This window comes from Saccharomyces cerevisiae, chromosome XII, assembly GCF_000146045.2.
Source record: "Saccharomyces cerevisiae S288C chromosome XII, complete sequence".
Taxonomy (NCBI): domain Eukaryota; kingdom Fungi; phylum Ascomycota; class Saccharomycetes; order Saccharomycetales; family Saccharomycetaceae; genus Saccharomyces; species Saccharomyces cerevisiae.
The window spans coordinates 289,794-306,854 of NC_001144.5; the positions used below are offsets into that span (position 1 = coordinate 289,794).

The 17,061-nt window shown below is 37.6% G+C and overlaps 6 protein-coding genes across 6 annotated transcripts; 2 read left to right on the forward strand and 4 right to left on the reverse strand.

Annotated features, from left to right (window-relative positions):
* Window positions 1–418: 418 nt before the first annotated feature.
* On the forward strand, window positions 419–2,143 carry GAL2 (galactose permease GAL2; the record flags this gene model as incomplete). The annotated part of the gene is made up of 1 exon (NM_001181968.1): window positions 419–2,143. One exon carries the CDS (start codon window positions 419–421, stop codon window positions 2,141–2,143), a length of 1,725 nt encoding a protein of 574 aa, NP_013182.1.
* Window positions 2,144–2,600: 457 nt separating this feature from the next.
* SRL2 (Srl2p) lies at window positions 2,601–3,779 on the reverse strand (the record flags this gene model as incomplete). Its single annotated transcript, NM_001181969.1, has 1 exon — window positions 2,601–3,779. The coding sequence occupies one exon, from the start codon at window positions 3,777–3,779 to the stop codon at window positions 2,601–2,603; it is 1,179 nt and encodes a 392-aa protein (NP_013183.1).
* Window positions 3,780–4,297: 518 nt separating this feature from the next.
* EMP70 (Emp70p) lies at window positions 4,298–6,301 on the reverse strand (the record flags this gene model as incomplete). The annotated part of the gene is made up of 1 exon (NM_001181970.1): window positions 4,298–6,301. One exon carries the CDS (start codon window positions 6,299–6,301, stop codon window positions 4,298–4,300), a length of 2,004 nt encoding a protein of 667 aa, NP_013184.1.
* A 494-nt stretch (window positions 6,302–6,795) lies between these two features.
* On the reverse strand, window positions 6,796–10,458 carry RAX2 (Rax2p; the record flags this gene model as incomplete). The annotated part of the gene is made up of 1 exon (NM_001181971.1): window positions 6,796–10,458. One exon carries the CDS (start codon window positions 10,456–10,458, stop codon window positions 6,796–6,798), a length of 3,663 nt encoding a protein of 1,220 aa, NP_013185.1.
* A 421-nt stretch (window positions 10,459–10,879) lies between these two features.
* Window positions 10,880–12,196, reverse strand: ARP6 (Arp6p; the record flags this gene model as incomplete). Its single annotated transcript, NM_001181972.1, has 1 exon — window positions 10,880–12,196. The coding sequence occupies one exon, from the start codon at window positions 12,194–12,196 to the stop codon at window positions 10,880–10,882; it is 1,317 nt and encodes a 438-aa protein (NP_013186.1).
* A 253-nt stretch (window positions 12,197–12,449) lies between these two features.
* SMC4 (condensin subunit SMC4) lies at window positions 12,450–16,706 on the forward strand (the record flags this gene model as incomplete). Its single annotated transcript, NM_001181973.1, has 1 exon — window positions 12,450–16,706. One exon carries the CDS (start codon window positions 12,450–12,452, stop codon window positions 16,704–16,706), a length of 4,257 nt encoding a protein of 1,418 aa, NP_013187.1.
* Window positions 16,707–17,061: the final 355 nt, after the last annotated feature.

The window sequence follows — 17,061 nt, forward strand, 5'->3', positions numbered from 1 at the left end:
ACCGGCGGTCTTTCGTCCGTGCGGAGATATCTGCGCCGTTCAGGGGTCCATGTGCCTTGGACGATATTAAGGCAGAAGGCAGTATCGGGGCGGATCACTCCGAACCGAGATTAGTTAAGCCCTTCCCATCTCAAGATGGGGAGCAAATGGCATTATACTCCTGCTAGAAAGTTAACTGTGCACATATTCTTAAATTATACAACATTCTGGAGAGCTATTGTTCAAAAAACAAACATTTCGCAGGCTAAAATGTGGAGATAGGATAAGTTTTGTAGACATATATAAACAATCAGTAATTGGATTGAAAATTTGGTGTTGTGAATTGCTCTTCATTATGCACCTTATTCAATTATCATCAAGAATAGTAATAGTTAAGTAAACACAAGATTAACATAATAAAAAAAATAATTCTTTCATAATGGCAGTTGAGGAGAACAATATGCCTGTTGTTTCACAGCAACCCCAAGCTGGTGAAGACGTGATCTCTTCACTCAGTAAAGATTCCCATTTAAGCGCACAATCTCAAAAGTATTCTAATGATGAATTGAAAGCCGGTGAGTCAGGGTCTGAAGGCTCCCAAAGTGTTCCTATAGAGATACCCAAGAAGCCCATGTCTGAATATGTTACCGTTTCCTTGCTTTGTTTGTGTGTTGCCTTCGGCGGCTTCATGTTTGGCTGGGATACCGGTACTATTTCTGGGTTTGTTGTCCAAACAGACTTTTTGAGAAGGTTTGGTATGAAACATAAGGATGGTACCCACTATTTGTCAAACGTCAGAACAGGTTTAATCGTCGCCATTTTCAATATTGGCTGTGCCTTTGGTGGTATTATACTTTCCAAAGGTGGAGATATGTATGGCCGTAAAAAGGGTCTTTCGATTGTCGTCTCGGTTTATATAGTTGGTATTATCATTCAAATTGCCTCTATCAACAAGTGGTACCAATATTTCATTGGTAGAATCATATCTGGTTTGGGTGTCGGCGGCATCGCCGTCTTATGTCCTATGTTGATCTCTGAAATTGCTCCAAAGCACTTGAGAGGCACACTAGTTTCTTGTTATCAGCTGATGATTACTGCAGGTATCTTTTTGGGCTACTGTACTAATTACGGTACAAAGAGCTATTCGAACTCAGTTCAATGGAGAGTTCCATTAGGGCTATGTTTCGCTTGGTCATTATTTATGATTGGCGCTTTGACGTTAGTTCCTGAATCCCCACGTTATTTATGTGAGGTGAATAAGGTAGAAGACGCCAAGCGTTCCATTGCTAAGTCTAACAAGGTGTCACCAGAGGATCCTGCCGTCCAGGCAGAGTTAGATCTGATCATGGCCGGTATAGAAGCTGAAAAACTGGCTGGCAATGCGTCCTGGGGGGAATTATTTTCCACCAAGACCAAAGTATTTCAACGTTTGTTGATGGGTGTGTTTGTTCAAATGTTCCAACAATTAACCGGTAACAATTATTTTTTCTACTACGGTACCGTTATTTTCAAGTCAGTTGGCCTGGATGATTCCTTTGAAACATCCATTGTCATTGGTGTAGTCAACTTTGCCTCCACTTTCTTTAGTTTGTGGACTGTCGAAAACTTGGGACATCGTAAATGTTTACTTTTGGGCGCTGCCACTATGATGGCTTGTATGGTCATCTACGCCTCTGTTGGTGTTACTAGATTATATCCTCACGGTAAAAGCCAGCCATCTTCTAAAGGTGCCGGTAACTGTATGATTGTCTTTACCTGTTTTTATATTTTCTGTTATGCCACAACCTGGGCGCCAGTTGCCTGGGTCATCACAGCAGAATCATTCCCACTGAGAGTCAAGTCGAAATGTATGGCGTTGGCCTCTGCTTCCAATTGGGTATGGGGGTTCTTGATTGCATTTTTCACCCCATTCATCACATCTGCCATTAACTTCTACTACGGTTATGTCTTCATGGGCTGTTTGGTTGCCATGTTTTTTTATGTCTTTTTCTTTGTTCCAGAAACTAAAGGCCTATCGTTAGAAGAAATTCAAGAATTATGGGAAGAAGGTGTTTTACCTTGGAAATCTGAAGGCTGGATTCCTTCATCCAGAAGAGGTAATAATTACGATTTAGAGGATTTACAACATGACGACAAACCGTGGTACAAGGCCATGCTAGAATAATGCGTTTGAAGTGAGACGCTCCATCATCTCTCTTAATTTTTCATGACTGACGTTTTTTCTTCATTTTAATTATCATAGTATTTGTTTGAAAAAAAAAAAAAAAAATTTCCCTTATCAATGATATCCTTACGATTATATAAATTCCTTACCTAAACCTATTATTTGTGTACATATATCAGAGTATTATTACATATATAACCTTTTTCTCTAAAACAGGAAAAAAAAAAGAAAACGATAACATGCTCTGCCATCCTTTGTTCACCGAGCAAAATTAAAAACGCAAAATGAATTGTCCCTATGAAATTATTAAAGGACCACATCACCAGACTTATCTCTGGGGGGTCCTCTAGAAAATAAGTCAGGTACTTGCCTGGACTTTCTTCCAGTTGAATTCCTGAGCTAACATACAATTAATGGAGTGAGAATGTTCGAACGATCCAGGAGTTGCTTTTTTCAGTCATTTGTTTATCAGTGTAACAAGCATTTCCTTTATTTCTTTTATATCAACCTGCAACCTATTAATATTCAATTCAACGTCTCGGAGCTTTTCTCGTACCGTTTTACCATCATCCATTTCCATGCTAACTAATTCTGAGATTACGATTACATATTGTCTCAGTTCTGGTTCATCAATGGCTGATAAAACTTTCATTACATTTTGGAAAAAATCTTCGTCATTTAGGTCTAAAGTCAGGATTTGGTTCCTTATAGACTCTCTACGATCTTTTTTCAAGTTTTTTTCTGAAGAAATATGTCCATTTTCATTAGTGACAGCGGTAGAGTCCTCTTCCGCTCGAACCAAACTATCACTGCCGGTGTTTTCCTCTCGAAAGGGTTTGTCTTTACCAATGGAAAGACGCCCGTCTTCTGCGCTTTCATATAATTTGACAGTGGCTATATTGAACTGTTCTTGCAAATCGCCAGTTTTGGCATCCCCTACCCAACCTTTTTCATGCAATTCCTTTCCTTGAGTGACCCAAGCGACGAGGTTATCTCTAATATATCTTGAAGTTATAGGTACTCTTGATTTCTCCTTATAAACTCTGTTAAAAAACTCAGCTATCATTTGATGACATAATATAGGTCTCCTTTTACTTGCTCTCTTTGTTGTGTGGAGCAAGAGGGCCCAATATATGACTGTTAACTTTTCACAAAGACTTTTTTCTTTATTATTGGACCATCGAAACTTCCTTAGTTGCCTTGTTTCCGCTTCGTCATTACTGTTTCCCCCCAAGTCTGTGGGGGCTCCAACGTGCAATATGTCGTTGTCAATATCACTAGAAGTATGAGTTTCCACATTCAACTTGGTATTAGTAGTGTTAATTCTTTTATTAAAGCAAATAGTATGTGTAGATTGCAGGAGGTCGAAGCTCTTCGGATTGGCAAAATCAATATTCTGCTCTATAATTTTCACAGGTTTTGTTGGCAGTATTTGTGCAATTCCTGTCATTGAGTTTCTAAATACATTCTTTTGGTCATATTTTGAAGTGCTCTTTTTGCTTTTATGTACTTTTTTTGAAGAGGACGCATTCACATTTGTTACTTCCAATTTCTCTTCCTCCATTTTTGGCGTTTCAGAGGGCTTTCCGTAATAATCTTCAAAGGAATTTAAAGTAAAATTCTTAAAGTTGGACATCCAAAAGGATCTTCACAATATAAGCGTTTTTCTGTCCACCAGCTTCAACAAGCTTCAGCCTACTACCAATTTCTAATACTGTTTTATCTTATTACTTGCTTACTTATCCACTCCCATTGTTTTGTCCTAGATGACAGCATCACCCGGACTGAATATTAAAGCGTCAGTGTCACTTATTTTAAGTCATAATCAAGTCCTTTTAATGTGGCTATAGATTAACCCTGTACACTAAAGCTGTATATTATTTCCTTAAAGGAGCATTTATTCCCAAACTGTAACGCAGAATGTCATTCCAGAATCATGGAAAAAAGATTCAAATAAATAAATGTATATACACCAAAAATTACAACTTCGAATCCTATAGTACTTTTAATCTTTTTGAAAAAAATATTACTAAAAACTATGTATCATGTCCAAAGGCCATAGGGCCTAGCATTTTCTTTGTTAAAAAAGATAAACAGTAGAGAAATAAATAAAAAACGCCCTAACCCAACATATAGGACCTCTTTTTCGTTGGCCTAGTCAACTTTAATGGATGAGTAGATTTTTCTAACAAAGAGCATACTGCTGATAAAGCCAATTGACCCCGTTACCAAACAGCAGAGTAATGAAATGACTGAGGAGTATCCCACGTATAAGACAATAGTCGTGAATCCACCCAACTTAAATTTGGTGAATAAAATAGAATGAATAAACACATACAAAGCACAACCGGCGCCTCCAATTATGAATCCTCTCCATTGCCACTTCCAGTTCTCCAGGCATAAGGAATGATAAGTGATCAAAATAGTGACGAGTGAACTTGTCAAAGTTAATAGGAGGAAAGAGAAAAAGAGGAAACCAAACATGTAAAAAATCTTATTAAACCATAAACTTGTGTATATGAAATACAACTCAACGGCGATGGAGCCAAATGGAAAGATACCAGCAATCAAAGTAGCTGGTATAGTCTTTAAATACCAAGGCTGGAAGGGTATTTGTCTTGCGATTTGGTTTGTCTTGGTTGGATGTTCATCCCAGTGACATCTTTTCCTGGCAATCAATGAACCAGCAAATGATAATGGGATTGAGAACAAAAACCATAGAAAAACCATAAAAAACAGAGTACTTGCTGGTATGACACCAGAAGAATGAACAAACATTAAGAAAAAGTTCAACGCAATAATTATTAGCAGAATAGCACCAGGAACTAGAAGTGGAGTCAATATCAAGTTTGCCTTCCAGTATGGCCCATTGAAAAATTTGTAGATGCCCATAGATGTATAAGAGCCGACAAACCCGAATAATGCATATAAGATAAACATAACAGTGGCTAAGGAACCTCTAGAACTAGGTGATAGGAAACCCAATGCAGCGAAGAAGATACTGCAAGTTACCATCAAAAATAATTGAACTCCTGAACCAACCAAAATTGAAAGGGTTAGCGATTGACTTGGCGAACGAAAAACATCACCATGATTCAATTTCCAACCCGAATCTTCTTGAAAATCATCGTCCAAATTTAACTCGTTGTAACGTGCGAAATCACTTTTCAGTGCGCGCAATAGCGAATGGATAACAACAGATGACAATAAGACAACAACTAAGGAGAAATTTATCAAAGAAAACCATTGAATAGAAGGATCATATACGTGTAAATATTTGTCCCACCTGGTGGCCCAAGAAGTCGCTGATTCATTGAATTTAACGGAATAAGTAAAATAAACTTCATTATCATTTCCTTCGTCTAGCATCAATGGGCTGCCAGTCGTTTCACATGTACCTGGACTGGAACGTTTTATGGAAACCGGTTCGACGATAACACCAACTACACGATAGTTACCTTCACCACGATCGTGATATTCAATCATAATATCGAAATGGTTGGCAAAGTAAGGCAATTCGTAAGTTTTCACCATGTTACGATCATTACGTGTTTCCAATTCCACATCCTTATCGGTGGTTTCTGCCCCTTTTGGAGTAGCCTCAATGTCGGTTCCTTGAGTTACCTGTACAAAACCAAGGTTGAAGCCAGCACCATAAAAACTAGTCTTAGTTCTGCCATCATAAACCTCTCTTGCAGCCGGTAATCCATCAATAAGCCAGTTTTGGAAGAAGCCATTTTTTATCAATTTATTGATGAATTTAGCATCATCTCCCGGAATTACGGTCTTACACAGGGATTCACACTCTTTTTCTTGTAACATATTCAATTGGAATGGTGAATTATAAATTCGATCACCAAATATAACGGATCCCAAGGATTCAGGTTGCTTTTCGACTTTTTCAGGCTGACAAAAATGGAATCTATTGTAATAGTAGTCGTATGAGTACAAGAAATTTTCTTTATCGCCAGAAACGTTATTACCGTCCTCATCTTTGTGTTGATAATTCATTGATGGAGTTAAATGATTAACGAGCAATGGGATGTTGTCATTTTCCCTGTAAGTGGTAGGCGCTACACCTGGTAAATAGAAGGCTTTGACTGTTGACACAAAAAAATACAACAACAAAAGCTGTACGTGTGCCATTTTGTAAATCATTCTGTTTTGTTTTCCTTTCGGTACTTGCTCTCTGCTACTAAATTAATATCTGAAAATATAACGGTAGCAGATGAAGGAAAAGCTGGACAAGGAGCCAAAAATTAACTTAACTAACGTACCAAAAAAAGATACAAATAAAAACAACAAAGCAGTTCAAAAACCTTGAATTACCTTTTTGTTTATCATTAGGCCTATTTCTTCGAACCGATGACATTTTTCATGGCTTCACCAAGTAAAGAAAAATTGCCGTGAAAAAAATTTAAAGGGCTGTAACCCGGACTTTTGTATTATAAGTTAAAATCACTCATTCTCAGGCAGTATTGGTAACATTCCAAGTGACTTCCAATACGTGTTGAATTTACTACTAACATTCCAGTGCAAGTAGTAATTTTTATTAAGTTTTGATCAACTTAGGATTTTCCTATTTTATTTTTGTTTATTATATTAAGTGTTCATTATTTTAAGTAGTTATATATTATATAATACAACCCCGATTAGACAAACTTCATAAGTTTTTCGGGTGGGACGGTATCAAGCATTTCATTCTCATCAATTCGCGGTTTAATGGGCTTATAATCACCCTCTGGATCCTTAAACACGTAGGCAAGAATGACGCCTGCAATACCAAGGACAGAAACTGTCCCTAATGCTAGTGCAAGACCAATTAAAACGACAAAACCACGACCTATTTTCTTCTTCTTCGATTTTGATTTAGATTCACTGCTTGCCGATGAAGATGGAGGCTGGGATGATGTTGACTGAGGACTTGTCACAGTAATGTTCACATTGGCAAGTGGTGACTGAGAGTTGAATTCAGTTGAAACGTCTCTATTAATAAAAATTATTGGATTGTAATTGGAAGTATTTGTTGTTTCTGAAATAAAATATGGGGTCCATTTTTGGAAATCAAACAACAAACTTTGTAGGTATCCGTATTGCGAAATATTAAAATTACCATTAAGTAAGAGGATACTGCCATTATTAACATTGTTGATTCCTCTCTTGTTCAAAGTGTTGGATTCAATATCTGTGTATATAGCTGAAACAGAGCTAATAGAGCTAGCATTGCCAGGTAACGAGGTAATATTCCATTCTTGGTTTCTATAGATAAATAATGAAGTATCATTCCATGCCACTATGGAGTCTTCAGTGACAGTAAACGAATTCAGTTTCCCTTCAGAACCACTCAATAATGGAATCATAGTAGAATTGGTTAAGTTAAAGGATCCTAAACGTATAGATTGGTATTCTTTTGTTTCAAAAAGGCCTGAGATAATTAATTCTGATGAGTTGGTGAAGGAAAGTTGTGTGATTTCACCAAAAATCGTGTTATTGAGGAAGGTAGACCAAGTTTTGCTTTCATAATTGTATAGACATAATCCGGTGCAATTCGGCTCAGTCATTTGGAAATCTCCGCCGACAAGCATACTACAGTTTTTTTCAAAGTTAACTAAAGCATTTATTCTAGCATTTGATCCTAGTGTTTCATTAGCAATCATGGTCAAATTTCTCAAATCAAAAATCGACAGTTCTGCTGTGGTTGAAGATCCTGCACTGACAGCTAGTAAAGTTTGATTATCAGCGTATAGCATTTGAGTAATACCGCTAGACCAATTCCAGGAAGGATAAACTTCATTAGAAAAATAAATTTTGTTTAGAGAATCCACCTCATATGCATATGCCGTGGCAGACTCATTTAAATAAGCTCCCAGGTAAGGTACAATACCCCCTTCTAGGTTAAGTGGCTCTATTTCATTTTCGTTCAAAAAACGTACAGACCCATTCAAATTACCATATTGCATATGAGATACTGCACCTGAAAACAAAACATCGCCATCGCCATTGTTACCAGCCGCCCAAAGTGATAGACTAAAGGAACTGGAGTTCCGTATAAGCGCATTGGAAGATGCATTGACCACATAATCGTTATCAAGAACAATAAAGTCGTTATTTGCAAGACTTATATTAAGGGCACTATTCACTGTCCTCGATTGGTTGAAGACATTCTCAAATGATCCATTAAACAAAAAAACAGCTGATTGATTATTTGATGAAAGAATATCTCCAAATATTAGTAAACCTTGGTTAGTTTTCGTTATACCATGTACATCACCTTGAATGGTTTGGTTTTTACTTGATGTAACCTCAAAGTCGTCATTAAGGTCGACAATGGAAATACGGTTGCTTACTCCACCAATTACTAATTTGTTATCGTAAATGTCAGCATAAAGGGAAGAATTTTTAGGGTAATTTTTTACTGGGAAAAGATTCAAAGTAGTATTACCTACCTTTGTTTCGTTCAATCTCGTGCTGGTAAAGTTTGATTTCTGGTATTGGAGAATACCATTCAATAAAGTTTCTTTTTTAGCGTTGCTAGAATCTGAAAGTGTGTTAAAAGCATCTAAAGAAACAGTAATGACATTAACTTGATCTGCCACGACCACTGTTGCAGTGTTGGTTGTATAAATTCCTGAGACATACTCCAAAACGATCTCCGGTGAGAAATCTAGATATCCCGAGTAGATTTGATCATATTTTAGATTATCATTATTCTGGTAAATCAAGTACGTCTTCATTATTGTGTTATTTTGTTGATTCCACATGGTCACGTTTACAATACCTCTTGCGGAGCACGTATTATCCTGAAGACACCCTGGTGTATACATGTTGATAGTGTAGTGACCGGGGTGGATAATGTTTGGGTAAAACTTTACGCGTGGAATTGGCTCATTTTGATCTGGAACATATTTCGCGGCTATATAACTTTCACCTGTTAGACCATTATACCAATCATTGCTCGACAATGTAGATGACGACGAATCATTGGTAAGCGCGCTGCAGCCATATTCGTTGAGAGAATCATTAGCATAAGTGGAGAATGTGTCCTGATAGAGCTCCAAACCGGATAATCCAACACTACCACCGTATGAATTTAATGCTACAAATTTTAACGATGAAACGGGAAGTTCATTCACAAACGCAAAGTCTTGGAAATCTGACGTCCATTTTACGTCTGTCTTGTTGTTATCGATGAAGGTAATCATGTCCATGGATGAAGATACATTTTGGCTTGCTGATAATAAAGTGGCTCGGCTATACAAAGGGCAAAATTCACCGCAATTCTTCAACTCCCCACTTAGTGGGTCCAGATACGTTAAATTCATTATGCTACTGGATGGATCAGTCAGAATTTGGAACACGGAGATTTCACTATCGGAACGTTGGGAATTATAAAGCCTTATTTTTGTTGGTGAAACTTCATATGGTAAATTACAAACTAGAGACCCAGACGTATCCGGATAAAGCCATGCATCCTCATTAGTGTTAGGACAAACTAACGAATCAGATGCAAACGTTGTACTTCCCTGGGAATCCCAGGAAGCGTACCTCAGTGGAATTCGTTGGCCTAGCTCCAATGTAGTAGCGTTTAAAGAGGAAGTTGAGTTCGTACCGTTATTTGAACTACTGATAAGCGCAGAAGGATCATCCAGTGTATAAAACTGGCCTGCAAATAAAATGTTGTCATTATTTAGCTTGACTATGGAATTCACACTGGAGTTTTCACCAAACCCTCCAAAAGGTAAAAGTTGGGTGGTATTTGATATGGAGTCCCAAATGAGAGCACTATAGCCCGTCATGGAGCCATTATTATATGAAAAGTTTCCTCCAAAATAGATAGAAGAATTGTCTGCGAGCACAGCCTGAACAGCTCCCAAAGACTGGTTGAATATAGGCGTCATAGACAGTGTCGACAAATTGTATAATATCTGGTTTCCGACAGAGATATTGTTTATCGTGCCTGATCCGCTAAGAATAAACGAATCAACGCCAAATGGTGTAATTTTGTCTATTCGAGTATCATCAGAGGCATCTTCCAACTGGATATAGGTGTTGTTAGAGTAATAAACTAATCCATGTGAGCTTGTTTCTGGACCTATTTCTTTAGTGAAATTTTGTTGGCCTGTGTACTCGTAAAAAGATAAGGCGTCCACACCCCCGAGGATTTGTACTGCGTTGCTATTATTTTGCGATATATTCAAATTCGGTAGCACATTATCTTCGATGTCCAGAAGAGATTTAATATTCTCCAACTGTGATGCCTTCGATATCTCCACAAGAAAAGGAAATGCGAGTGTCCAGAGACGATGAACAAACATTTAATTTCTATATCGTAACGAAGAACAGGTGTATTTTGATCGTTTTCTCTTGCGTTTCTTCGTTTCCCGGTCAATCAACTGTATAAATATAAAACGAAAATTGTATTATCTTCTCCTACAAAGTCTAGTATGGGGATGATTAAAGCGCACACTTTCCTTCGAGACTTCTGATGATGACATTTCCACATTTCCATATATTTCTTTTTTTGTATCGCGAAAAAATGGGAAGAATGGCGTTTCTAACCACTAAAAAAGAGGAATTTTTGCCTAATTTGGGAATTTGTCAATAAAAATGTAAAACATATGAGATGTATTATTGCCTGCGGAAGATTCTTAAAAACATGACAAAATCCAAATTGAAAATGACCTGAAGGTCTCGACTTTTCGGATTTTCATTGTTGCTATGTAAATCTATAGTTAATTATATCCAATTCTGGTAACCAAACCTGTGCTTCGTACACCAATCGGGACCATGCTCATAGTATTCTTCTCTTGTGACCCTCGCTTTTCGGTAGGAATCTGTCTTTGCAAACTGTGACATCACTTCCCACCCAAACAGAGCACAGTCACCTTCGGGCACCGAAACATGACAAGTCCAATCTGTGGGTAATTGCCTTTGTAGTTCTGCCGCAAGCCGTTGGGCGAAATTGGGCAGATTAAAGTTTCCTCCTGTACATACAATGTTTCCTACCATAAGAGGTCGCACTATTTCGGGCAACATGGAAAGGCTCTCTAGGATGGCCTCCACAATGCCTGGTTTAGTAATTTGCGAAATTTCTGGATGGAAAAAAGTTTCTGGTATTGTGAAAAGCTCATCTGTCAGTGTTATGATCTGCGCATCTTCAGGTAACGGTACATTTTCTTTTCTGGGGTTTCTTACGTAACCAAGAAAGCTTGTTTGGAAGTCAGGAAGTACATATTCTAGTGCATGCTTATCCTTCGTTTTGAAACTATCAAAATAAGACACCGGGCTAACGAACAAGCATTGTTCCTTGATATTGTTAACAAGTATGGTTTCATCCATCATATTGTAGTGTCTGAATGATAGAGTTTCCTTTAGTAGCCCAGTTAGGAAACGGCCTCCAATGTCCAATTTTTTTACCGCTTTATAGTACGGTATTCCCTTCAGGACAGGAATTATCCAAGTACAATTAAACCCGGAATCAATAACTAATTGGAAATCATGATAATCGCTACCTGAATCCTGCGCATTCTTGGACTCGCTTGATGTGGAATTTGTACTGTCTGAGTTGCCACGGACAATATCGATATCTTCGTCCTTACCTGAAATTGTTCTCATTTCACCCTTATATGACTTGGTAAATGGTACAAAGACTGCTACAGGAGACTTGAAAAGACTGTCGAATTCATATTCTTCAAATATCACCTGGTCGGCATGCTTACTTAATTCTGGTAAAGTCATACAGCTCTCGCTAGCAACCAAATGATGACCCTTTCCCTCTTTCAGATCAAACCCATCAAACTCTGAAGGATTGAAAAGGCAATAATCCCATATACAACTCTCTAATTCCCATAATGTGAGCTGTCCTAGTTCATGTGGCCTCCTGAAGGTGATAGATGAAATATCTTTGATGTTTTTGATATGATTTGATAAATACGATGTCCCAAATTTATCTTTGGCCAATGCATTTAAAGCTCGGAACGGTTTCTTATTCGTGGAAGGACCAAACTTGATTTCGTATGAGCCATTATCAATCACAATGGGTGGTGTTTCCATAGTTTAAATTATCTTGTCCACGATTCTGCGCTTCTTCTCCTTTGGTCTTGCATTAATTCTCTTGTTCTTCTTGGCCCATTTTGAAATGCATTTGTAATTATGGACGGAAAGTAAACTGTTTACAATAATCACGAAAATACATATAGGTTTACATTATCTACACACTGGAATCGATTTCATACCATAAAAGAGGCCCTATAAGAAGCCGCATCACCTTAAACACTAACCACGTGCAACCAACAGAATATATTTGATGTCTGATAGTCCATTGAGCAAAAGACAAAAGCGGAAGTCCGCCCAAGAACCAGAATTATCTCTTGATCAAGGTGATGCCGAAGAAGATTCGCAGGTAGAAAACCGAGTTAACCTAAGCGAGAATACACCAGAGCCGGATCTTCCTGCGTTGGAAGCATCTTATTCCAAATCTTATACTCCCAGAAAGCTTGTTTTAAGTTCTGGGGAAAATCGGTATGCCTTTTCTCAACCTACAAACTCAACAACCACGTCATTACATGTACCGAACTTGCAACCACCAAAAACCTCTTCTAGGGGTCGCGACCATAAGTCCTACTCTCAATCACCACCAAGGTCTCCAGGAAGATCGCCAACTAGAAGATTAGAATTGCTCCAGCTTTCGCCAGTGAAAAATAGCAGGGTTGAACTACAAAAAATTTATGATAGGCACCAGTCGTCGAGCAAGCAACAGAGCAGACTATTTATTAACGAACTAGTCTTAGAGAACTTCAAGTCCTACGCTGGTAAACAAGTAGTAGGACCCTTTCATACTAGCTTCTCGGCCGTGGTAGGCCCCAATGGTTCAGGTAAATCAAATGTCATCGATTCCATGTTATTTGTATTTGGATTTAGAGCGAACAAGATGAGACAGGACAGATTGTCGGATTTAATTCATAAATCAGAAGCTTTCCCAAGTTTGCAATCATGTTCCGTAGCTGTACATTTTCAGTACGTTATTGATGAATCTTCGGGTACTTCCCGAATCGATGAAGAAAAACCTGGATTGATCATTACAAGGAAAGCCTTTAAAAACAACTCATCGAAATATTACATAAACGAAAAAGAAAGTAGCTACACAGAGGTGACAAAGCTTTTAAAGAATGAGGGTATTGATTTAGACCATAAACGATTTTTAATTCTACAAGGTGAAGTAGAGAATATTGCTCAAATGAAGCCTAAAGCAGAAAAAGAGAGTGACGACGGACTACTGGAATATCTGGAGGACATAATTGGAACTGCAAACTATAAGCCGTTAATTGAAGAGCGAATGGGACAGATTGAGAATCTAAATGAAGTTTGCCTGGAAAAGGAAAATAGATTTGAAATTGTTGATAGAGAAAAAAACTCTTTAGAGTCAGGGAAAGAAACGGCGTTAGAGTTTTTAGAGAAGGAAAAGCAGCTGACGCTTTTAAGATCAAAATTATTTCAATTTAAATTGTTGCAAAGCAACTCTAAACTTGCCAGCACCTTGGAAAAGATCTCCTCTTCGAATAAAGACCTCGAAGATGAGAAGATGAAATTTCAAGAATCTTTGAAAAAAGTGGATGAGATTAAAGCACAACGTAAGGAAATAAAAGATCGAATATCATCTTGTAGCTCGAAAGAAAAGACCCTGGTTTTAGAAAGAAGAGAATTAGAAGGCACCAGGGTGTCTCTAGAAGAGAGAACAAAAAATTTGGTAAGTAAAATGGAAAAAGCAGAAAAGACTTTGAAATCCACCAAACATTCAATATCGGAGGCCGAGAATATGCTTGAAGAGCTTCGTGGACAACAAACCGAACACGAGACGGAGATCAAAGACTTGACTCAATTGCTGGAAAAGGAACGAAGTATACTTGATGATATTAAACTATCTTTGAAAGATAAAACGAAGAATATATCTGCAGAGATTATTCGGCATGAAAAGGAACTGGAGCCTTGGGACCTCCAACTTCAGGAAAAAGAATCACAGATACAATTGGCTGAATCCGAACTATCTTTGTTGGAGGAAACTCAAGCTAAACTGAAAAAAAACGTTGAAACTTTAGAAGAAAAAATTCTTGCCAAGAAAACACACAAGCAGGAGCTACAAGATCTTATCCTCGATCTGAAAAAGAAGCTGAACTCACTTAAAGATGAAAGGTCGCAAGGTGAAAAGAATTTTACTTCTGCTCATCTAAAGTTAAAAGAAATGCAAAAGGTTTTGAACGCGCATCGCCAGCGTGCAATGGAAGCTAGATCCTCTTTATCAAAAGCTCAGAATAAAAGTAAGGTTTTAACAGCTTTATCGAGACTGCAAAAGTCAGGACGTATAAATGGTTTCCATGGACGTTTGGGCGATTTGGGCGTTATCGACGATAGTTTTGACGTTGCTATTTCTACTGCTTGTCCGAGACTAGATGATGTCGTGGTTGATACTGTAGAATGTGCGCAACACTGCATCGACTACTTAAGAAAAAACAAACTTGGTTATGCAAGGTTTATTCTCTTGGATAGGTTACGCCAATTCAATTTACAACCTATCAGTACACCAGAAAATGTACCGAGACTATTTGATTTAGTTAAACCTAAAAACCCAAAATTCTCAAATGCATTTTACAGTGTTCTTAGAGACACTTTGGTTGCTCAGAATTTAAAACAAGCCAATAATGTAGCATATGGGAAGAAAAGATTTAGAGTTGTCACTGTGGATGGGAAATTAATTGATATTTCTGGTACAATGAGTGGTGGTGGCAACCATGTAGCAAAAGGTCTAATGAAATTAGGTACGAATCAGTCAGACAAGGTTGATGATTACACCCCCGAGGAAGTAGATAAAATTGAGCGTGAGCTATCTGAAAGAGAAAATAACTTCCGCGTGGCAAGCGATACGGTCCACGAGATGGAGGAAGAACTGAAAAAATTGAGGGACCACGAACCAGACTTGGAATCACAAATATCAAAGGCAGAAATGGAAGCTGATTCCTTGGCGAGTGAATTGACACTGGCAGAACAACAAGTGAAAGAGGCAGAAATGGCGTACGTCAAGGCAGTTAGTGACAAAGCGCAACTAAACGTGGTGATGAAGAATTTGGAACGCTTGAGAGGCGAATACAATGATTTGCAATCCGAAACAAAAACTAAAAAGGAAAAGATCAAAGGCTTGCAAGACGAAATCATGAAAATTGGTGGTATCAAATTGCAAATGCAAAATTCAAAAGTTGAATCAGTTTGTCAGAAATTGGATATTCTAGTGGCCAAACTTAAAAAAGTCAAATCTGCCTCAAAGAAGTCAGGAGGAGATGTCGTAAAGTTTCAAAAACTGCTCCAAAACTCTGAAAGAGACGTAGAACTATCATCAGATGAGTTAAAAGTCATCGAAGAACAACTAAAACATACAAAACTGGCTTTGGCAGAAAATGACACAAATATGAATGAGACGCTCAACTTGAAAGTTGAATTAAAAGAACAGAGCGAACAACTGAAGGAACAAATGGAGGACATGGAGGAAAGCATCAATGAATTTAAATCTATAGAAATCGAAATGAAGAACAAGCTGGAAAAATTGAACTCACTGTTGACGTACATCAAAAGTGAGATAACGCAGCAAGAAAAAGGATTAAACGAACTATCAATTAGGGATGTAACCCACACCCTGGGAATGTTAGACGATAATAAAATGGACTCAGTGAAAGAGGATGTTAAAAACAATCAAGAACTTGATCAGGAATACCGGTCCTGTGAAACTCAAGATGAGAGTGAAATAAAAGACGCTGAGACTTCTTGTGACAATTATCATCCTATGAACATTGATGAGACTTCAGATGAGGTATCCAGAGGGATACCAAGACTTTCTGAGGACGAATTAAGGGAGTTGGACGTAGAACTGATTGAAAGTAAAATAAATGAATTGTCATATTATGTCGAAGAGACTAACGTGGATATTGGAGTTTTGGAAGAGTACGCTAGGCGCTTAGCAGAGTTCAAAAGAAGGAAGCTGGATTTAAATAATGCTGTTCAAAAAAGAGATGAAGTTAAGGAACAATTAGGAATACTTAAAAAGAAAAGATTTGATGAATTTATGGCTGGCTTTAATATCATATCAATGACCCTAAAAGAAATGTACCAAATGATTACTATGGGTGGAAATGCTGAATTAGAACTTGTGGATAGTCTAGATCCTTTTTCTGAAGGAGTTACGTTTAGTGTTATGCCTCCTAAAAAGAGTTGGAGAAATATAACAAACCTTTCAGGTGGTGAGAAAACACTAAGCTCCTTGGCTTTGGTTTTTGCTTTACATAAGTATAAACCAACCCCCCTTTATGTCATGGATGAAATAGATGCCGCTCTGGATTTCAGAAATGTCTCAATCGTAGCTAACTATATCAAAGAAAGAACCAAGAATGCACAGTTTATTGTTATTTCGCTGAGAAATAACATGTTCGAATTAGCACAACAGTTAGTTGGTGTTTATAAAAGAGATAATAGAACCAAAAGTACCACGATTAAAAACATAGATATCTTAAACAGAACTTAGCTAGTACAATAATCAATTCAAGAGCACTTGCTGATTGTAATATCATGCTATCAAAGAAGTTTAAAGATACTACCCAAATTCCCGCCTGTTTATTTCTTCTTTTGGGCAGCAGTTAGGAAATAAAAAAAAAAAAGGTCAATGATAATGCACCAAAAACAGAAAGTACATGTATATCTTAACAAACTCTCAAAATACAATTTAAACAAAGTTTTTTGAAGCAAAATTCGAATGCAAGATTCATAAATATGGGGCGTAGGAAATCTATACTATATGCAAATATCACGTAGTTAAAAAACTATAAAACATAAACCAGAAATATGGTATCAAGGACTTTTGAATATAATTAGGAACGAGA